We start from the raw sequence: 23,207 nt of genomic DNA on the forward strand, positions 1-23,207 counted from the left end.
GCTATTAGTAATACTGTGGTTTCAATGTTTATTGGTTTTTATTTTTGGTTATATTTTGGTTTGCGCACTGTTTTGGCACACTGACGCTTAACGCAAAATGTATGTTAATGAGACCACGTGACTCCAGGTGTGGCAGTTTGCGGAAGCTCAGGTAGAGAGTGCAGTTGTCTACCAAACTTTTGCATGTCAGAGGTCGTTTCTTTTAAGGAAAGCTAACAAAACGACACCACAGACCCTCCATTTAGATGCAAGAGGAAGGAAGACTGGAACCGGAAAAACTGGCTGGAAGACTATAATTATTGTCCAGTGAGAACGTACGTCTTTAGGTCCGAGGGAGTTTCACAACTGTTTCTGAATGTATATATACTGATAGATTTAAAACGAAGTTTATTTTATTCGTGTTTTTTGCAAGTAACGTTAGTCAACATTAATGAGCACCGGGCGGCGTGGGTTCTTTGAAAAGTCTGTAAGTTACTCGTGTGAGAGGTGACGGTCAGAAGAAAAAGAAGGTATGTTATCTTTGTGTAGATACATGCATATACATTGTAATGTAGTTTTATGTTTTCCCCCTTAACATTTCTTGTTAAATTAAACTTATTGTGAAAACGCTTTCGTTAGGTTACCGCCACATTTTAAGATCTTGTCCAAAGTTTCTGTGCTATGTTTTTTTAACAATAAAAGAACATTCCAATGATTTTCACACAGAAAATCATTTTGGAGTACCATTCTTATTATAAAGCCTCTAACTTACATACAGGATAAGTTTGTTTATGTGGGAAGCGCACAACTCCGGAAGAGAGAGTAAATACAAACTTTCCCAATCTACAATAATATACACTTCCGTTCAAACGTTAAGATATACTTACTCGGACACTCCCGATGTTACTATGGGATTGGGAGTTATTGTGTGACGGAAAAATCCGTATAAATAAATCTATGTTGGTGTAATGAATGAAGAAGTTATCATCTATGGGGTTTTATTTATGCTTTTTTTTAAATCAAGATTAATGTATTACTATTCTCTTTGTTTTGTTTGTAGCAGTTTTAAATTTATTCCTTATATTCTTTTGCGATGAACTAATAACTTTGTTGGTGTAGACAAATTACTTTTCACGCAGTTGAAACGTTTCTTTAATCTACAAAGATAGAGAAATGGACAATGACGTTGAAGAACAGGACACATTTCCAGTGGAGAGGGACGGAGGAGATGAGAATCAAGGAACTCAAAGGAGAAGGGGACGGAGGGTGGAGAAATTTCAAAAGAATGTTTCTAAATGGATGCTGCCCGAAGAGCTACAAGAGACGTATTTGGAGCGAGCCAACTGCTGCCCTCCTCCTATCTTCATCATCCTTGTCAGCATAGTAGAGGTATAATTAAATGTTTAATACGAAACATGAAACTTTTATATTATATAAAGCTCCACAATAGTGTGATTCGTTCTTTTTTTAGGTATAGGAACAACTGTTTACAGAAACCCATAGATTTCCATTAATGTTTTAGTTGGTGTGTGGCCTTTTCAAAGAACAGACATTCTTTTGAGCTCAGCTCTCCACTTTTCCATTTCTGAATGGCACATCCTTTAGCCACAAAGTTTAAAAAGCCAGATTCATCTATGTTTCCATGTGGATATTACACTAGATCTCTAACTGAAAGACAGCACATTAAATAAGACAAATCTTATTCATTTAGCTTTTATCCAAAGAGACTTCAAACTGAAGGAGTATGTAACATTTTGCCCCAAATAAGAAATATGAACAGTCATTCTTTTCTTTAACCACAGTTCCAAATAGTTAACACAATTCATACTGACGACATGTGCACAATGTGTCATGTTTCTTACCACTATTGTCCATTTATCCAATCTTCTCTAGACATAATGTATTACTGTCATAAATGGGACATTATAAATTGTACCCTGGAATCAGTGTCAACATTTTTCAACTTATGTCAGTTGGCAGTGTTCATCTACTATGCCGTATGGAAGCCCCAGAAGCAATGGATAACTTTAGGAGTGGGAATCTGGGAGAGTCCTCTTACCTACAAACCTGAACTTCGTGAAGAGGCGTGGAGGTTTATATCCTACATGTTTGTGCACGCTGGGTAAGGGATAACGCTGCTTTCTTCCACTCGTTTCTGTATTAGTATGACTTTCTATTGTTGGGCAGGTTGTGAAGGTCCTCATTGTAGCACAGTTTGTTTAGCGTATTCCAGTGCATAATGGGAAACATCACTGAATGAATGAGTGAAAAATCACGTGATGGGGGGGGGTAAGTGATGGTTCCCCCAAAATGAAAATTCTGTCATTTTCACCCTCTTGTCATTTCAAACCTGTATGATTTTCTTAGATAATTTGAAGAAAGCTGGTAACCAAAGCGCCAGCACCCATTTACTTCTACTGTATGGACACAAAATCAATGCAAGTGAATGGGTGCCGATGACCAACATTCTTCAGAATATCTTCTTTTGTGTTCAAGGTCAAGGTATCTTTATTGGTACCCAAGGGTAAATTTGTTGTGCAGGTAGGAAATTCAGCCATCCATACATAAAACAATCTATAAAACAACGTAAAACATAAACCTTTACGTTTCCAATGTAAAAACTCATTAAAGGACCCATTGCATGAAAGTCAAACTCCTCAATAATTGGACCATGACCAAACTCTATATCATGTAACAGACTCACAATGACTGTATCATCAGCAAATTTTAAACTTGTCCTATTTGCCAAGTAAGGGTGAAAGGACACAACCCTGAGGTGAGCCGGTAGATGAACCTAAAAAAATTAGATAAAATGCCATTTACCTTCACCCTCTGCATTCTATTTGATAAGAAATCCAGAATCCAAACCACCAGATTGTGGCTCAACTCAAAATACTCTATCAATCTCTTACCTAAAATGTGGGGTTGGATAGTATTAAATGCAGATGAAAAGTCAATAAACAACAATCTTGCATGAGTATTCCCCCCTTCTAAGTGCTTAGACAAGAGGTTAAGTAAAGTTATTGTAGCATCTTCCACGCCTCTGAGTGCTGACTTCTGCGACTCCCCCAAATGTGGGAATCACTGCGTGGGGGACTGCGTTCGTTAGGGGCAGTTGTGGCCTAATGGTTAGAGAGTTGGACTCATGACCAGAAGGTTGCCGGTTCGATTCCCAGGGCCGGCAGGTCTTGAGCAAGGCACCTTACCCCTACTTGCTCCCCGGGCGCTGCAGTTATAGCTGCCCACTGCTCCGGGGTACGTGTGTTCACCACTTGCTGTGCGTGTGTTCACTACTCTCTGGATGGGTTAAATGCAGAGGTCACATTTCGTTGCCTTGTACTTGTACTTGTACATGTGCAATGACAATAAATTGAATCTAATCTATAGGCAAATTGCATAGGGTCAAGAGCTTGCTCAGTTTGTCTTACAATCAGGGCTGGCCCAAGCCTTTACGGGTCCCTAAGCAAAATTTTATTTGGGGGTCCCACTGTGTGCCCCCAATACAATCGACTATTCTATTAGTTGTATTAGTTGTAGCTGTGTTTGGGATGTAGGAATGTCATAAAAACAAAAACGCATAAACCTTGCATTACAAGTGTATTGTGATTGTCAAAACATTTGATAATTCCAATTTTAGGTGAACTGTCCCTTAAAATTTCAAGCACAGACCATACAAAGCATGTGGGATTTATTGTTCAATGCATTTAACTATTTGCAAAGATTTTATTTTAATAATCATTTTTATTTTAACCACAACCAATAAAACACCCTTTTAAAGCCACACAGCCCTTGATGATGATTTAATATATTTTTTTAATTAGTGCATTGATAACCATTAAATTAATTTACAATATGCACACAATTATTCTTAACCTTATCCCAAATTAAACGCTGAATTATCGAATCACATAAATTACATATTTTTCATCTGAATCAGCATTTTTCATTTGCATCAATGAATACTGTCAGATGTTCATCATTTCTATCGTTAAACACTAAACAGTTGTCAAATATTGAATGTTTTTAGTCACTTACAGTATGTTGTTTGTTGCACAGCACTCTCAACTTTAAAACTGAATTGTCTTGCTGAACAGCAAAAGATGTGACAGTAGCTCCGTCTTCTCTGATTTGATTGGTCACTGCTCGGCTTTGTAACCAGTAACTCCTGGTAACAACTTGTCAGTAATTTCACATATTTTGACACTCACCACAGAAAAAATAGTGGGTATGGCCCTACGTGAGAAAATGGATGCGTGTCGTGAATATACCACAAAAAAAGATGTAATTTCATGTGCTCTTGGGGGCCCCCTAGTGACGGCGAGGCCCTAAGCAGCCACTTAGTTCTCTGCTTACAATCTCTGTCTTCACCAGCTTTTCAAATTATTTCATTAGAAGAGAGGTAAGGGCAACTGGCCTGAAGTCATTAAAAACTTTAGGATTATTACTTTTAGGGACTGGAATGATAATAGCCTGCTTCCACAGATTGGGTACCCTTTGCAGATTTAAAGACATGTTAAAAATATAATAAAAAATAGGACTTTTACAATACTTTTACTCTTATTTCTTAAGAGTAAGAAAATATTTTTCTATTGCTGTCTGCTCCAAAACTATATGATGATTATTATTACGTGTACTTGTCATTTCCTGCACTTAATCCTAAAAATCAAACTGCCAGAATCTTAAATAAGAATTATTAAGAGCATCAGCAAGTTCACAATTAGACCTAAATCCATCCATAGAAACAACAGTCTTATTCCTAGTTTGCTGTATTCCCGCCATAGTTTTCATATCAGACGCCAAGTTCTTCTCTGCCAGTTTAATCTCTACTTTAGCTTTGTATGTTTGCTTAGCTTTTAAAATTTCCCTTTTAACCTCCCTCCTTGCTACTTATCTTTCTAAACCCCCCCCCGACTGTCAAGCATTTTTTTTCTTCTGCAGACTTGTTTTGACTGCTTTAGACATCCAAGGCTTATTATTAGGATAAACCTTGATATTACGAGTAGTAACAATCATATTATATATGAGTTATATATGAGCATACAACATCAGTACGTTCATGTCTTTACAAGAGTCCTTGAACCCCTCCCAATCGGTGCAGTCAAAACACCCTGGAGACAGACAATAGATTCTTCAGTCCAGATTTTAACCTCTCTTTTCTGGATTTTTTTCTCTCTTAAAAACACAGGAAGAAGCAAAACACAGTTATGGTCGGCAGAACCCAAAGCTGGCAATGGTGCTGATTTCTATGCTCCCTTGACAGTTCCATAGCAGAGATCTAACGTCGTATTCTGCCTGGTTGGGCAAGTTATGTATTGATTAAAGTTAGTCAACGTCTTTTTTAGCTGCCTGCGGATGCGCCCTAAAGTGTTCTGCAGAAGAAAGTCAGTCAGGTTTGAAATGACAAGAGGGTTAGTAAATAATGACAGAATTTTCATTTCTGTGTGAATTATCACTTTAACTTGTTCTACTGTGGAGTGAACGATCTGATGTGTTTCTGGATCAGACATTCATACCTTATCGGTGTTTGATATGTATTTGACTATCTTTCTTTATTCAGGGTGGAGCATATCTTGGGCAACTTGCTGATGCAGCTACTGCTGGGCATTCCCCTGGAGCTGGTGCATAAGGGCTTTGAAGTGGGCATGGTCTATATGGCTGGGGTCCTTGCAGGTAGGCATTTGCATGTATAATTTTAGTCATTATTACAATAAATTTTTAGATATTACTGTATGTGCAGAGATGAGGGTACATGCTATTTAAAGTGATAGTTCACCCAAAAATAAAAATTCTGTCATCATTTACTCACCTTCTTATCGTTTCAAACCTTTATGGTTTCTTTCTTCCACAGAACACAAAGGGAGCTATTTTGAAGAATGTTTTTAACTGGCACCCATTCACTTGCATTTGTTTTGTGTCCATACGATTACCAACTTTCTTCAAAATATCTTCTTTTGTGTTCTGCGGAAGAAAGAAAGTTGTACAGGTTTGAAATGTCAAGAAGGTGAGTAAATGATGACAGAACTTTTACTTTTGGGTGAACTATCACTTTGTTTCAATTGAATTTTGAACTCTGGCTCTCATTTTATTCTTATAACTCACTGAAATGTTTAAACCCACTTTCAGGCTCTCTTGCCAGCTCAATTTTTGATCCTCGCAGCGCCCTTGTGGGGGCCTCGGGTGGTGTGTATGCCCTTATGGGTGGTTACTTCATGAACGCTGTGGTGGTGAGTAGATTTCTAGTCATTTTTGATGGTCTGTATATTTACATAGAATCTTCTGATTGAAACTATATATTTAAACATCTAAGATTTTCCATTTCCTATAGAATTTCAAGGAAATGAGTCTACTTTTCGGGATTTTTCGCATCCTAGTGATTGTTCTGATTGGTATGCCATGTTTTTTTTCGCTTTACACTCATGTTAGATAAACTAAACTAGAAGCATTAAGTCCTGATCTACTGCCTCATCTTTAATAATCAAACTCTCTTCCAGTTGGGACAGATGTTGGCTTTGCTCTGTACAGAAGATTTTTTACTGATGACAGTGGCATGAGGGTAAGACTCTGTTTTGTGTATGAGAACCATAACATTGTTCACAATCTAAACAACTAAATGTTGAAAGTATAACAAAGAAGGTTCTTTTACTTATTGTTAAATGTGTGTCAAGTTGCACTTTTAACAGTATATTGTTCAGGAAGGAAAATTAAATATGCTTCTCTTGCAGGGGATTTTCTTTTAACGGTTTCCTTATTTTGGGAACAGGGAACCAGAATACCTAGTTTTCATTATGCTTTGGGCTTTAGACTTAGATAAGAACTTACAGCAAGCATTTACTCTTCTTCATTAGAGGCTAGTTTACTAGTCTTGAAAACTAGGTCTCTTAAATCGGAGCTTTCAGTTATTTTTTGGCTAAATTAACAAATGCAATGGTCAAATTTCACGCAGAAGGTCCTTTATTCTCTCCTTTCTTTGTCAGGTCTCTTTTGTGGCCCACATTGGTGGTGGAGTAGCAGGCATGACCATTGGTTATGTGTTCTTCACCAACTACAATAAAAAACTCCTAAAAGACCCACGCTTCTGGATGTGTATCGTGGGATACATTGCCTTCCTTGGGTTTGCTGTCATTTTTAATATCTTTTTGTCACCCGCATCCTCAATGTGAGGGTGTTTATATGTAATGGTTAAAGCCATACCATCGTTCACATTGGATCAATGAGTTTTATGACTGTAAAGCTAGATGCTACAACACTAAACACAGTAAGTTTGGTATTTGGCTTTATATATTTAATTCACATAACACTGTTAAATTTACATCTACCAGTCCAAAGAATGTTTTAATATGATATTTTGTACTTTGTGTATTCTTTTGTTTGTTTTTTATTATGGACAATAAATGTTTAGCATATGTTATGAAATGACTTTATAGTTTTAGCTATTGTAACTCATTTTGTTGCTTTTACAAAAAACTATGTGTAGAAGGATAGCACTGCTCAGCATGTTGCCAGACCTTAACCTGAGATCCCCCCTTTGTAGTTTTAATATAGCGTTGCATAAGCCCTTGACTTGTCATGAAATTGTGTCAAATCAATGCTAATGAGACATATAGACAGTTACATTACATTTGTACCTCTAGTTATCATTTCGTATTGTAGAGATTTGATGTTAATTGTTTTTCCCCTCTATTGGTTAACACTTTCTTAGATTCTGTTTGAACAATTGTTGTTTTTTTGTTAATTTTTTTAATAAAATTGTAAACGGAATACTGGCCTGTTTGCTCCCTCAGTTCTGTTTAAGCGGTCCCCCCAAAATATAATGGATTGCAGGTCAGTCTAGTTTTATAAACGAAAGTATGCCCTTTTCTGCTAAATCTATTCTACTTGAATTTCATTTTCTTCAACCGTCAGCTTCCAAAGTATTATTCAGAAATTTACAGCAATTGTCTACATCTGATGTGACCTCTGAGTCCTCAAAGGGTATTTAAGGATAAGATACGGGGTTCATGATAACAGGCCCGTAGGCTTGTATCAGCATTTTCCACTATGCTGACCAATCCGATCAGCTTTATGACCAGCAGAACAACAAACCAGTACCAAGAATACCAGAGAGGAAATCAATGTGAAAATCACTCACCCGTAGAATAATAACTAATTCTGTGCTGTATTCAGAAAATTCTTGACTGCAACTAAATGTTTATCAAAAATCTGAGTATTTGGCACTGACTGCATGCAGAAATGAGCAGTGTTTTATTGCTGCAACCAGATACTATTATAATCTACATATTTTAAAGATGTGGTGTTTTATGCATGGTGCATCATTTTGCTTATGCTGACCCCATTTAAAGCGTATTGATTATGATGTATTTACTGTACCATACACTCTTAAAAATAAAGGTGCTTAAAAGGTTCTTAAGAGCGATGCCATAGAAGAACATCTACGGCATCGAAGAACCTTTTGAAGCACCTTTTTTTGAGAGTGTAAGTATAGAGAGCATAAATGAGTGAGCTGCTATTCAGATAAATCAACATTCTTCAGTAAACAGGAAAAAATCAAACCACATATTACTGTTACATTTGTTAAAATGTAAACACAGACCATAAATGAACTTGACTCGTTAATATGGTTATTGTGGGGATGGACATCACATTAAAAAGTAAATTCATCAGGGAGCATGAAATGCATTTAAGCAAACCTAAAAAGCTTTATTATTTCAAATAACCATAGCATGTCATAGCACAGTTTTAATAGACTCTTTAGTAAATTATTAAAAACTTGCCCGATCCAAACCAGATTGTGTAATGAATTAAGAGACTCAGTCTATTAAACAGGGTTTGCCTTATATGCCCCTAAAAAGACGTCACATGCCTCTGCTGAAACCAACAAAAGCATATTAGTGAGTGTAATGGGGTTGCACCATCGATTTCTTTTAAATGGAATAAAATATCGCCACAACTGGCAGACAACTTAATTGCATTGGGCAGAACCCAGCAGAGTATGAAATCGGACATGACCGATTGATTCTGTTTCATATTGATTAATAAAAATAGTGCCAACACAGACTGTGTGGCAAAGTGACCACTCATGGATAACACACCTCTTTCTGCTTTTTGTCGTGTTCTTTTACGTTACACAAATAACGTCATTTTTGGTTTTCTGTGCGTAATAAGGAAAACGGGTTAAAAAGTACACAAACCTGTGGCTCATTTTTGCATTTCAACTATTGAGGATAGTTCAACAAAATTCTTTCATCATTACCTCCATGTCATTCAAAACCTGTATGACTTTATTCTGCAGAATACAAAAGATATTTTGAAGAATGTTTGTAACCAAATGTTGGCTCCCATTGACTGCCCTTGTATATGGACACAAAACCACTGAGACATTTCTCAAAATATATTTTTGTGTTCCACAGAAAAAAGTTAAATGCAGTTTATGAATGACATGAAAAATAGAAACCAACAAATAAACTGGAATGTAATTAAGAGTTATAATGGAAATTGTATTGATCTCTGCTGTTGGGTGAGATGTGGTGAATGGTAATCAATAGAACACCATTAAATCCTACTGGGATAAAACCCACAACACACTACATAAAAAATTTTTGTGATGGTTTCAATGGTAAACAACTTATAGTTTATAGTGGTATTTGTAATGAAAACCATTAGGATGTGTATTGTTTTTAGCTGGATAAACATGCAAAAAGCCTGTCTGGAAGCATGGAGGCATCTCTAATTCATAGTTAAGAGGACTTTATCATTACATCTTTTATTTACGCTTGGCATACTTAGGCAGCGTTGGTGCGCTAAATCAATCCAGTGTTCGTTTCATGTTTACAGCAGTTGTTTATTGACACACTGTATGCTGCTGGCATTCAGAAGCAGCCAGCTTGCCAACAGACCCTGCTTATTCTGACACCAACAGAGAGAATATTGGGGTTCACGCAAGTTCAGGTGATGTGATGCGCCAACAACGATTTTTTACATATTTTGGCGGCCTTGTCGCGCCTGTATGACCGGCAGCGATTTCAAGTACCGGCAGTCTCTCCATGCTGTTGTAAGGTAAATGACACATTGATTTCTCCTGCATGAGTATAAGTGGGTGCTAAGTAGACCTGCTTGCTTGTTGTGTGTGTAGTTGTAGTTGACCAGGATGGCATCAGCTGGATAAGCTTTTTTCTTTATTGTCTAGGTGGTTTGAATGACAATGAAGATTTTTATTTCATTTGTTTTCTGCTATTTTGAGTAAGGTACGTTGCTATTTCATGGTTTACGTATGAATGTTTACTATTAACAAAAATCTATATATAATTTTTTTTAACAATCTGAGATGTAAATCTGAGATGCTTTGAGAAATGCATAGCCTATAATCTTTGTCTCTTTGCTAATTTTTCCTACCAAGTTGGGTTTGAGACATCATATTTAACCCATGGTTTATGCATTTATATAAATAAATTGGGATACATATCTTCCTGATTTTTTGGGGGGGAATGTACATTTAAAATGAATGAACAAGACAATTCATTTTTTTCTGAAAAAAATGATAATAGATTTTTTTTTTTTTAGATTTAGATTTTTTTTAGGAACTTTTGGTACTTTGATTGTTTCACTTCAATGCAAAATCAACTCAAATGTAAGCAAGTATTAAAATGATGAAATACCGTTAATTATTATAAATACTTGAATGTTTAAAGTATTCAACAATAAATAAGTAAATAAATAAGATTTTTGTCTTTTAATGGCAGACCACATTTCATGATTCATCTCTGAACAGACACAAAAATGCCCGAGTGAAGATGGGCGACTGGAACTTCCTTGGTGGCATTTTGGAAGAAGTACATATCCACTCCACTATGGTGGGAAAGATCTGGCTGACCATCCTCTTTATCTTTCGCATGCTGGTGCTCGGCGTGGCTGCAGAGGATGTGTGGAACGATGAGCAGGCTGACTTCATCTGCAACACTGAGCAGCCTGGTTGCCGCAACGTTTGCTACGACAAAGCGTTCCCCATTTCCCTCATCAGCTACTGGGTGCTTCAGGTCATATTTGTATCCTTGCCCTCGCTGGTATACATGGGCCATGCCCTCTACCGCCTCCGTGCCCTGGAAAAGGAGCGCCAACGTAAAAAGATGACACTGAGGCGTGAACTTGAAGCTGTGGATGTGGAGATGGCAGAGGTGCGACGCAAGATTGAACGCGAGCTGAGGCAGATCGACCAGGGGAAGCTGAACAAAGCTCCATTGAGGGGGTCTCTGCTCCGCACCTATGTGGCCCACATAGTCACCCGCTCAGCCGTAGAGGTGGGGTTCATGACTGGGCAATATCTCCTTTATGGCTTTCAACTAGATCCACTTTATAAATGTGAGCGGGAGCCCTGCCCGAACTCAGTGGATTGCTTTGTATCTCGACCCACTGAGAAAAGCGTCTTCATGGTGTTTATGCAAAGCATAGCTGCCATCTCATTGTTCCTTAACATTCTGGAGATCATGCACCTTGGCTACAAAAAAATTAAAAAGGCCATCTTGAAGTTCTACCCGCAACTGAGGGATGACGTAGATGAGAGCTACTATACTAACAAGATGAAGAAAGATTCTGTGGTGCATCAGATGTGCATTGGCACCTCCACGGGGCGCAAGACCACCATTGCATCTGCACCCAGCGGGTACAACCTTCTGCTTGACAAACCACCCGATGGATCTGCCTACCCCCTGATCAACTCATCCTCGGCTTTCTTGCCTGTTCATGGCGATATGCCAAACAAAGACGGATCTGTTGCACCAAAGTACTCGCAGCACAGTCCTACAGAGCACAACAGCAATTCCAACAACACGAGCAGCGACACGCGCTCGCCACCTTGCGACTCCATCACGCCTCCAAAAGACGAGGAAGAGGTGCAGGATTCTCTCCCCTCACCTCCACCCAAGAAAAGGCAGGAGCCTTCAGACTCATCAAGCCACCACAGGGACTCCTCTCACGCATCATCTAGTGTGGGAAAAAAGCCATGGAAGGTTAGTGCGCCCTGGAATTGTTCGACAGTTGTGGAAGGTACCGTCTCGGACTCTGATTCTCTGGATGGGGCAAAGGCCCACTGTCCCTATGCAACAGTGCGAGCACGTACCTCATCCAGGTCCGACGCTAAAAGGAGCAGGTCGACCACTCCTGATTCAGTTGAAGAATCTAGTTCAGAGTCCCGGCACAGCCCACAGCGAGCGTCACCAAGCCGTCGCACATCACTGGCCAGCAGTGCCAGCAGCAGACGAGCAGCTCCCACAGACTTACAAATATGAGAAAAACTTTTAGAGAATTACTCTAAACGATTAGAGAATGGTTAAATTGCCAAAATGATATTCACATTAGCTTTTGGTATGGATTGAATTTATATTCACTTCTGAATATATCTTGTCAATATTATGAGGCTATTTAAATTGAACTGAATATTTTATAATTCCGTTTTTAGAGACTTTGGAGAGTGTAGAGGGCTTCTTCTCTATACATATCAATTTTCAAAATGATTGATCTTTTCTTAGAATCACTGTGAAGTAGATAACAAGCAGGTTAATAGACTGTTTGATAATAAATGCTTTATTCTGATTTAGTTCCTGAATACGATGGTCAATTTGGAGTAAAGACTAGCATATTATGGTGTAAAAGAAGAATTGTATTAAAATATTTGATCAGACACATTGTAAAAAAATGAATATGAATAATTTATATATTTATGTACCGGTGGTGTAATAGAATTATACATTAAGTGAAAACTAGGAAGGAATAAAGTTGTTTGCAAATTCCTTATTATCTTTATTATTTCCCCTGTTCCCTTTTCGATGTTTTATCGATAAAGTAGCTCAATATTATGGACAGTTCCTTTGCACACGGCATATTTGATGTGCTTACAGCGCCATCTACTGGAATAGCTTACAGGCACAGGTGCGAAAAATCTTTGCCATAATGAACTAAATCACAGAACACGTGACGCCTGAACTACACAACAAATTGTTGAGATAAATACTCTTTGTTTTACAGTTCGACATATCTAATTAAACCCTCCTATAGCTATAGTAAATGCAATTTGATACAATTAGGAATAATATCTTGTTTATAATTTATACCTCTTTTGGTGTAATGTCCTACAATATATTTACCTATGTACAAAATATTTATGTAACCAACATTCCTGCGATCGTTGCACTAAATTTGGCAAAACTGGGACAAATAAAGGCCAACCCTGGGTACTCACGCAGTATATTGCATGTAACGTTAGATTAGTAAAACGGAACAAAAGCAATATTAGCTGCGGTCTGTCGCATGAGTTTTGGTTAGTCAACGTTTTAATTGTCACAAAGTCTGATTTTATAAAGCCTGAAAAGACTTGGCATAGTGCCATAGTTGTTGTGTGAACAACGGGGTTTTTACATTCTGTGTTTTAGTTTCCTTTAGGTGTTTTTATCTTCAGCAACATTTATCAATAACCTTTATCAGCACAAGCACATTAAGGTGAAAGGTCGGGCAATAAACTGCGTTCAACCAAAACAGTCAGGTGACCACCGAGCACATGATTTGGAACGATCCGCCCGCATTTGTAATAGCTAAGCAGAGTGACACTTCCTTTAGCCAATCAGCACACGAGTTACCTAACGACCGCCCAATCACACTCAAATGTAGATCTCAAGTAGGCGTTTCGTCGAGAAGGGAAACACTAGAGATCGAAGATTTAAAGGAGAAACGGTAATAAGTTTGCTGTTGTGCATTTGAAGTCTAAAAAGGTCTTATGTTTACTCAGGTCATCATTTATTTCATGCTGATTATAGCGCAACAGCTGTGCGCCAAAATCGGGCAAGTTACAATTTAACGGGGTTGGGGAGGGGGGTCAACATGTCGATCCAGTACGAGGCACCGCTGGCGGACAGTTACGGGGTAGCCGATTCGTTTCCTAAAGATTTCGGCTATGGAGAAGAGGAGGGCGACATCGAGGACAGCTCTACATCCACCGACAGCAAACCGAGAATCCTTCTGATGGGGTTGCGCAGGAGTGGGAAGTCGTCTATACAGAAGGTAACGTTAGGTGGTAGGGATGTTATTTGGACGGATGACTAGCCGAGCAAGTTAGCACTGGTGCAAAGTCCGGTAGCAACCGGGCAACATCACGCTCCTTGGGGAACGGTCTCTTTGGCCATGTGCTAGATCTCCAAGCACAGCCATTAGACCTAGTCTATTTCTAACCCAGACATGCATTCATGTGATACCATACAGGCCAAAGATACACGTCCAGTCAGTTTGCCAAGCAAAACACACGCACCACGTTCAGGCTGCGCTGACTCGCTTGACATTGACTTGGCACGTGATATATTCACATTAAAAGTTGTTCATGCGTTCGGCATCCACCACACCCTCTCAACACACATGGTATAGCTCATACAAGCAGGAATCCTTGTGTTGCCCCAGAATCTGTACAATATAAATGACATTTGTATAAGTGGAAACTCGTTATATGATCTGTTACACATATTGTGCAGTTGCAGGATTTCAAGACGTTGAAACTTCACTTTGTCTCGCTTTGTACATTTGACAAACAAGTAACATTAATATGTAGCTTTATTGTTGGGTCTTTGTGTTGTTAATGGTCAGGCTTTAAAATGCTTTGACCGTATGATTTCACGTTTGGATGTCAGCACAGAGCAAACGTTTGAGCCCCCTGAGAATGAATCCTTGCCACCAAAAAGCTCTTCGTAAGCAGTGGACTCTTCTTTCACATTTCACAACAGCCTTTATGCTCCCATTGGAGGCGAAAGGAAACTTACGTGTACTGTCTCTACGATTAGGTGGTGTTTCATAAGATGTCCCCCAATGAGACCCTCTTTTTGGAGAGCACCAACAAGATCTACAAAGATGACATCTCCAGCAGCTCCTTTGTCAACTTTCAGATCTGGGACTTTCCTGGACAAGTCGACTTCTTTGATCCGACCTTTGACTATGAGATGATTTTTAGAGGAACCGGGGCCTTGATATTTGTCATCGATGCACAGGTGATACAGGAATTTCAAGGCTTGACTAATTGTTGTATACACCCAAACAACTTTTAGTGAATAGATGTTAATAATTTGGTGTTACAAATATAATACAGTAAGTCAGTCCGTTTGTCTTTGTTTGAAACTTTTCCCCTATTCAATACCTCCCTATATACACTGTAAAGAAGTATTTATTTTTTGAAGATTGTTATAAATAAATTGTAGATAGCTTATTCGAGTCTTTGCATAGATTTCAGACTTTTCTGGTTTGAAGTTAATCTTCCTTAAGCATTTGTGTGTTTCTTTAAGCTGACAGTGTAAAGATGTCGCTCATTTCAGGAGTCTGAATTTGTGAATCACAGTTTTATGGCAGCTCATGCCGCACTGCATTTTTCTTCTGTGTCACAGGATGACTATGTGGAGGCCCTCAGCCGACTCCACCTTACAGTGTCACGGGCATATAGGGTCAACCCGGAGATCAATTTTGAAGTGTTTATCCATAAAGTAGATGGCTTGTCTGATGACCATAAGATTGAGACCCAGAGGGACATACACCAGAGGGCTAATGATGATCTTGCAGATGCCAGCTTGGAAAAACTACACCTCAGGTGAACACATGGCATATTTGCATTTTTTGTCTATTGACTTGCAAATAAGGGATTTAAATGCTTTATGCCTCTATAATTCTGTTATCAGAAAAGATTGTACAGAAGTCATACAATCAAAGTTTATTTTGCAAAGCTGTTAATTAATGTGATATGTGAAAGATGTTTCTGAATTCTGTTTAGTTTAATCGTTTAGTAGATTGTGGACAGATTATTAGTTTAAAATGTATAACTGCCATTTTTTTAACATTTCACTGAAAACGTGAAAATTGTTAGTCCGAGCCACTCGCTGGTATCGTAATAAATAGACTTGATGTTGAGAGATGTTATTATTTCATGAGCTATGTTAAAGATGAGGTAACACGCAGTTCTGGCAATCTCGTATTAATCTTGAGTACCTATACAGCAGTATTGCATACTTCGTATCTTCGAAGTGTATTTAGTTTGATCACATTTAAAAAGACAGATACAGCTGTACGATTATATCCGGAAAAAGACGAGTGCCTGGAGGGCGTGCACGTATTGTATCATCGCATTGATTCGCTATAAGTTTGTGTTGTTTATATTATGCACGTACATGCCGATTGCCAACAAATCACAGACGTATGACTTCGTTTGACTTGCCGTGTGCGGTTCATTTCTAGCATCTTTTAGTGCTGGGACCGTGGCATCTATCAGTTTCAAACGATCACCAAATCCAGCGTTATATCCACCGTTTATATAACAGATTTTTCTTAATTATTTCTTCTATTTTAATATTGCAAGAAGTTTAATTTATAAAAGGTGAGAAAGTTGCCATCAGAGTAGTGGTGTCCAGTTAGATTTAAATTCTTCAGCCCATGATCAGCAATTCTTAACATCTTGCTGTAGCCAATAGCCATGCTCGAGACGCTTACTATTTTTCTGTTTTATAACAAGTAGAAAGTGGAAGGAGGCTTAAGTAATACCTCGTGAACAACAGGCAAGCAGATTAGAGGTCTTCACGGGTCTAAAAATGTGGACCCGAGCCCAAAGAGACCCATGATTGTGCTACACAGACCCGACCCGAATCCGTCCACTATAAAATGCAACTGTTCCCTGCCAAAGAGGAGTTATTACAGCAATCGGTGTTTGTACTGTTGTACAGCAGGTAGCGCTGTTACACACCTTTGGAAAAAGTACACAATCTCTGAATCTAGAACGCATATATTTTATCTGTTTTTTGGGGGGGTAAATATTTTATCTGTTTTTAATCATCTAATCTGGGCAGAGTCTTTGACAAAAAATTCTCATTATCTCAGCTTTTTAATCAAAATGACGCATTTTTGAAGAAACCTACCCACGTTTACTAGGTGATCAAAAAAGAACAAATGTAGATAGAAGAATACGGCAGACTCTGTTCTTTCATTTGGTATATTGTTTGTCCAATTATTCATTACAGAAGTGTACTGGGAGCCATCAAAGTTTATGCTGGCGCTGGCTGGCAACTTAAAAAAAAGGCTTCAAAAGACGTTAGCGGCATTACTTTGTTATTATCTATGTGCTTTGAGCCAAATCTGAACAACAATTTAAGATATAACAAGATGCTTAATTTATATCAATATAAACATGGAATGGGATAAGTTGCAATGCGCGCGATGGTGGAATAAGTCCCACCTTCTTATTAAAAGAGCCAATCGTTACAGTCACTTTGTCACTGCTGAAGCTCCGGTTGCCATAGAAACATGACCTGCACACGTGCTTGCCCAGGAGCAACCTCAGCTCGCTCGTGTTTTTTTTCACCTAATTTTACCAGTTGAAACTAAGTTACGTGCTGAATTTTAATCGACTCGGGTATTACACAAAATATTAAATAGACCGGGTCGGGTGAAGATTCCTCTGTGGCCTGCATTGTAACACAACCCTGATGATATCGTGGTTTTTAGATTGCTCAAAACTCAAGATTCATGTTGTATTGTAATACTTAATACAGTTTCACAAACCTCATGTTATAGCACGTTATATTTGGAAGACGTTCTGCAGGTAGGAAAGCTTGAACACTGACATTGGTATATAATATTAGTCTGATATTGCTGGATATTTTAGACACAGGCTGCTGTCCAATATTGCACAATTACCATTACTAACCGTAAAACATTAAGAGGCATTTGAAATACTGTTTTAATAATTACATAAATATCACAGATATCTGAGGGTTGGCATTTGAAGAAATATTCACAGTTCTCTATTTTGCTGCATGTGCAGATGTGCTGTGTCATTCCCTAGACCTTTTGTCTGATCTTACCAACCTTGTGTTTTTTATGTCTGTCCTCCACAGTTTCTATCTGACAAGCATCTATGATCACTCAATCTTCGAGGCTTTCAGTAAAGTGGTGCAGAAGCTCATCCCTCAGCTTCCCACGCTGGAGAACCTTCTCAACATCTTCATATCTGTATGTTTTTTTACTTTGAAGTCTAAAGTAAAATAGTAATACACAGTGTTTTCCATCAGCTGGTATAAAAATGCATCCATTGTGTGGTGGAAATAGCTTTTTTTTCCCCCGCTCTCCATCATCTCCAATGCAGCCGTGCTCATGCATGTTTTATTATGCTCTTAGTACTGCACGATCCCATATCGAGCCCTGCAGGGCATTATGTAATGCTTTTCTGTATGTGTTTCTCTGCTAATAGAATTCAGGGATCGAGAAGGCCTTCCTGTTTGACGTCGTCAGTAAGATTTACATCGCCACCGACAGCTCACCGGTGGACATGCAGTCCTACGAGCTCTGCTGTGACATGATCGATGTGGTCATAGACGTCTCTTGTATTTACGGGTGAGATTTTGTATGGTGTAGCTACTCCTATATTGAAGTGCATACACTATATGGACCAAAGAATGTGAACACCCTTTCTAATTAATGGTTGGGCAGAGTTTGACTAGTCTGCAAAAGGCCTAGATGTGAACAGTGGTGTAAAGTATTGGAGTAAATGTACTTAGTTACTTTACTTAAGTATCTTTTTGGCTACTTTGTAGTTGTACTGAGTATTAAAGATATTAGCAACTTTTACTCTCTACTTAACTACATTTTTGAACAAGTATATGTACTCTTTACTCCACTACATTTGTAATGACTAATGCAATTACACATTACATTTTGCATGCCACCTATCTTATAATTAATATTGCCATTCACAGGGCAATGAAGGTACTACAATCTTGTGGATTTTGCCATAACTTACAAAAACTTGTCAACATGGCTTCTTTATATGAATATGAGTGCAGTATCAGGTAGATGTCAATCGCTGGCGGTTTATACATGGTTAGCCCTTACCCGCTATTTCTACAGTAATATATTGGCAACACTGTTGCCAGCTAGTTACTGTAGGTCACACATCTACAAAAGCTCTTATTTTTAAAACTAACTCTTCCTAAATGTGCTCTAAACATGTTTGCTCAAAATTTGACCATATGGTGGGACTATTGCCATGAAGTGATGTAAACCAGTAAAAAGAATGTATAGTATTTCAATTTTCAAAAGTGCTCTCACACTATATAGACAAAATATTAACCTATAGAATGAGTCGGACACAGAGAAATGAACAATCCACATATGAATCTCAACAATGGTGACAATCAACTGAACAGCTTCATGCTGCAATGCATGCTGGGTACATAGTACAAAACTCATTCATGATTGTTTGTCACCATTGATGAGGTTTGTATGTCAAGTGTCTAACTGTGTCTCAATTGCAAAGAAAGATTTTCTGACAGAGATCTTTCCATTATAACATGTAATCACTTTACCAAACATATCTTAATAAATCTTAAATGCTATATTATTATTATTTAATGATTGAATTCTTTCAGATGTATCTTCAGTTACTAAGCAAACATAAAGTTGCGGTTCCTGTAAAGTCCCTTTCAGTGTTATTGTATAAGTGTACATTTTAAAGCTACAAGAAAGTCAAAGAGTCCAACCAAAGCAAACACTGATCGCCATAATGGTGACTTAAAACACAATTGAACCACTATGAACTAGAGTTCAATCTCAATAAGATCTTACACAGATGACAGAAATAAAGTGAAAGTGGTGTCTGTAATATGTGAAGATGTTATTGATGTTTGTGTTTAATTCTCCTCTGGTGAAATCTTGACAGATTTATTGTGTTCATCTGTTATTTACACTTGTTCATCTAAGACTGTGTGACTTAAGTGCGTTAATAGATTCTTTAATAATGTATCTTCAAACAGCCATTGCAGTAGTTTACTGTAAAACACCTACAGTAACTAGCTGGCAACAGTGTTGCCAATGTATTACTGTAGAAATGGCAGGTAAGGGCTAACAGTGTATGTGAAATGAGGACATGACTGCAGCTGGCGATGAGGCCCAAACCAGCATGTCCAGTGCAAAAAGGATTTGACTTTTTAATTTTACTTAACATTATTTTATTTATCTGTTATATTGAAGAGACCTTTTTGAAGAATGTTGGCTTACTTATGAGCACTTGAGATTAAATGAGACTTGGGTGTTTGTAATAGACGTACAGTAGGATATGATGTCGGCCATGATTTGTTGCAATTTTGAGCTGTTCAGTCTTATTATGATTTAAGAAAATAAATGCGATTGCTCTCCTCACAAATCAACTGTTTCTAGTTTTTCACTGATGTGTCTCTTAAGTGTTGAGGACTAGTGCTGCTTTGAGCCTACATTCAGTATGAGTAAAATACTCAAGTACTGTTAAAATCAGATACTCTAAGACTTTTACTGAAGTCGTTTTGGAATTGGTGACTTGTAACTTGTAATGGAGTCATTTTCTCTGCAAGGTATCTGTACTTTTACTTAAGTATGGTTTTCAGGTACTCTTTACACCTCTGGATGTGAATATTATTGTACATGTATTGTTTTGCATGCAAGTTTGGTTTTGGCCTTTAGTTAAGAACATCTATGTAGCTTTCTCTCAAGAAAAGCTATCGGCTTGCGTTGACTTCTTATGTTTTTACCGTGTAGTTTAAAAGAGGACGGTAGCGGCAGTGCGTATGACAAGGAGTCAATGGCCATCATCAAACTCAACAACACCACAGTGCTCTACCTGAAAGAGGTCACGAAGTTCCTTGCTCTGGTCTGCATCCTGAGAGAGGAAAGTTTTGAACGGAAAGGTAGGCTACAGCATTTCTGTTATGCTACAAACAACGTTCATTTGAGCTTTTGGTATGTTGGTTTAAAGGGATAGTTTGCCCCAAAATGAAAATTCGTCAAGTTGTTCCAAACGTGTGTACATTTTTTTATGTGAAACACAAAAGATGTTTTAAAGAATGTGGGAAAGAAAACAGTTCTAGGGTGCCATTGACTACTATAGTACATTATTTTCCTACTATGGTAGTCCATCGTGACCCAGAATGGTTTGGTTACATGCATTCTTCTAAACATCTTTCTCTGTGTCCATCAGAACAAAGACATTTATACAGGTTTGGAACAACATGAGGGTGCGTAAACGCTGACAGAAATGTCATTGTCGTGTGACCCATCCCTTTAAAAACGACAATTTGGAAAACATTTTAAAGGCGGGGTGTCCGATTTCTCTTAGCCGTTGTTGATGTTCAAATCACCAAAACAAACACACCCCATCTTTCGCTTTCGTCAGCGCTCGGCTCGGCTAATGTCCGTCCTGTGCACCTTACTGCTGATTGGCTACAAGGTTGTTTTGGTACTCGGCCCGACTCGGTTGTCAAAAGCGTAATTCGGAAATCAGCTACCCCGCCTTTAAATTTCGAGGTAAAATATTTAATTAATAGCTGATCTTCAGTTCTGTTTTGTAACTGCTTATTTTGGTACAGGACTGATAGACTACAATTTCCACTGTTTCCGCAAAGCCATTCACGAGGTGTTCGAAGTGGGCGTGTCCACCTCAAGAACAAGCGGCCTGCCAGCTGGCACCCCTCTCATGAAGACTGTTGCCTTAAATGGCACCCCAAGGAGCACTGTGTAGAAGGAACGAGATAATGATGGAAGTACGGAGTCGATGGGTAAGGTAAAACGAGAGAGAGAGAGACTACAGGACTGGATGCATTTTGAGGGTACCGACTGCCACTACTGCTCCCAAAAACTTAAAAAGCAAAGCAAAAGGCCTGAAATTCACTGAAAATAAAAACTTGCTGCAGTGGGCGGGGCTGATGCTTAAATATAACATGGGTAAGCTTGCAAAGCTGCGGAAGGATGGAAGGGAAGAGGCACAAAGAATGTGGATTACTTTTTGTTTTACTAAAAGGCATCAAGATGAAAATAAGAGACTGTAAACGAGAAAAAAGCACAGCGAAGAAAAAAACCTGTCTCACCTGGGACTGGCAGTACCTGGACGAATGCTGTATGATATGCTGCTGATCACTTTAACACAGTAGCCAAGTTTAAAACGGCATACCTGGTTTACACCAAGTGAATGTGGCAGACTTCTGTGAAATGTGTGGTGCACCCACTGGAGGACAACTTTGGTTGAGTGTTCACATAAAACTTCTCAAGCCTTATGTAGAAGAGGCCTGTCTGATGCAAGCCTCTTGTATACACATGCACAGTGAGACACCCATACTACCCCTCTGTTGTGTTAGAAAGGTTTACTAAATGAAAAGGGATTGAAATGTGGTTTTCAATTTGTCTCTAGTGCTTGTGGAGACTGTTTGTGTGTGTATGTGAGATGTAGATGTGTGTGTTTGAATACACATGCATTAAAGAGAGGGTGGGTGGGGTTCTATGTATATGCACAGGTTTAGGGCCCAGAAGTCACATGGAGATAGTGCTCGAGTTGTACTGTTCCACTTGACCTCTTGGAACACTGTGAATGCACTTACCTCAAGAGGATGTGAGGGATCCTAACTAAATTCAGCCTGCTATGCTGTTCACTACTGTTTCCCTCAAGTTATGTTATATCATCTATGGCATGTTGCTCATGCAACCCTAATCACTTACATTCCCATTCTGAGGTGCCAAGACTCGCACGCATTCGCATTATGACTGGCTAACCGTCGCTTTTGCTGTCCCAATCACTGATTAGCACGTTGTTTCGATTGAGAGAAAATCTGCTGTAAATGAATCGCAAAGATGGCTGAAGTGACGAACATTGAATCGGTTATATTCATTCCATGCATGTGTGTATAGAGATGCTTCATGTTGTCTTGCAGTCAGCTCAACCTTTTTAGTTTTGTTTGGGATGAAAGCACTACCTGAATGAGAGATCGCAAACAAACTGATCTTTTAGCTTGCTTGTGATTCTTGTGTCTCAGACTACATGTAGGGGAAAGAGTGTCTTTTGCATTTTGCCAAAGGTGTTGCCATTCACAAGAAATAAAACATGTACAAACACAGGAAACTGAGTTCATGTGCTGTCATTGACTTGACAAAACACTGGAGATGGAGAGATTGTGATGTCATGACAAATGTTAGATTTTAGGTTCCTGCTTGTGATTCGTATAGAAGCCACTGAAGTGATAGTTCACCCAAAAATTAAAATTCTGTCATCAGTTATTCACCCTCTTGTCATTTCAAACCCATATGATTTTCTTCTGCGGATCACAAAATATATGTTAAATAATTGTACGAAGGCGGTACCCATTCACTTCTATTGTATGGCCACAAATCAGTAAATTGATACTGCCATTCAGTTACCAACATTATTTAAA

General features: G+C 38.5%; 3 protein-coding genes across 3 annotated transcripts; all 3 read left to right on the forward strand.

Moving 5' to 3' along the window:
* Positions 1–123: 123 nt before the first annotated feature.
* Positions 124–7,737, forward strand: rhbdl2 (rhomboid, veinlet-like 2 (Drosophila)). The gene is made up of 9 exons (XM_057340521.1): positions 124–314; positions 413–509; positions 1,145–1,368; positions 1,953–2,101; positions 5,537–5,649; positions 6,103–6,203; positions 6,305–6,365; positions 6,471–6,532; positions 6,954–7,737. Exons 3-9 carry the CDS (start codon positions 1,153–1,155, stop codon positions 7,137–7,139), a joined length of 888 nt encoding a protein of 295 aa, XP_057196504.1. The 5' UTR covers positions 124–314; positions 413–509; positions 1,145–1,152; the 3' UTR covers positions 7,140–7,737.
* Positions 7,738–10,763: 3,026 nt separating this feature from the next.
* gja9a (gap junction protein alpha 9a) lies at positions 10,764–12,415 on the forward strand. The gene has a single exon (XM_057340161.1). It carries the CDS (start codon positions 10,767–10,769, stop codon positions 12,255–12,257), a length of 1,491 nt encoding a protein of 496 aa, XP_057196144.1. The 5' UTR covers positions 10,764–10,766; the 3' UTR covers positions 12,258–12,415.
* A 1,224-nt stretch (positions 12,416–13,639) lies between these two features.
* rragca (Ras-related GTP binding Ca) lies at positions 13,640–22,915 on the forward strand. Its single transcript, XM_057341024.1, has 7 exons — positions 13,640–14,022; positions 14,790–14,993; positions 15,384–15,583; positions 17,877–17,991; positions 18,230–18,372; positions 20,548–20,696; positions 21,375–22,915. The coding sequence occupies exons 1-7, from the start codon at positions 13,843–13,845 to the stop codon at positions 21,524–21,526; spliced, it is 1,143 nt and encodes a 380-aa protein (XP_057197007.1). The 5' UTR covers positions 13,640–13,842; the 3' UTR covers positions 21,527–22,915.
* Positions 22,916–23,207: the final 292 nt, after the last annotated feature.

Source organism: Triplophysa rosa, linkage group LG8, assembly GCF_024868665.1.
Source record: "Triplophysa rosa linkage group LG8, Trosa_1v2, whole genome shotgun sequence".
In the NCBI taxonomy this organism is placed as follows: domain Eukaryota; kingdom Metazoa; phylum Chordata; class Actinopteri; order Cypriniformes; family Nemacheilidae; genus Triplophysa; species Triplophysa rosa.

What these genes read in the sequence shown, in the direction of transcription:
- rhbdl2 (XM_057340521.1), top strand. Translation starts at nt 1,153, where the DNA reads ATGGACAATGACGTTGAAGAACAGGACACATTTCCAGTGGAGAGGGAC. An exon ending in TCCTTGTCAGCATAGTAGAG is followed by an intron (nt 1,369 to 1,952) that starts GTATAATTAAAT and finishes AACTTATGTCAG; the next exon opens with TTGGCAGTGTTCATCTACTA. An exon ending in CTGATGACAGTGGCATGAGG is followed by an intron (nt 6,533 to 6,953) that starts GTAAGACTCTGT and finishes TTTCTTTGTCAG; the next exon opens with GTCTCTTTTGTGGCCCACAT.
- gja9a (XM_057340161.1), top strand. Translation starts at nt 10,767, where the DNA reads ATGGGCGACTGGAACTTCCTTGGTGGCATTTTGGAAGAAGTACATATC.
- rragca (XM_057341024.1), top strand. Translation starts at nt 13,843, where the DNA reads ATGTCGATCCAGTACGAGGCACCGCTGGCGGACAGTTACGGGGTAGCC. An exon ending in TATTTGTCATCGATGCACAG is followed by an intron (nt 14,994 to 15,383) that starts GTGATACAGGAA and finishes TCTGTGTCACAG; the next exon opens with GATGACTATGTGGAGGCCCT. An exon ending in TTCTCAACATCTTCATATCT is followed by an intron (nt 17,992 to 18,229) that starts GTATGTTTTTTT and finishes CTCTGCTAATAG; the next exon opens with AATTCAGGGATCGAGAAGGC.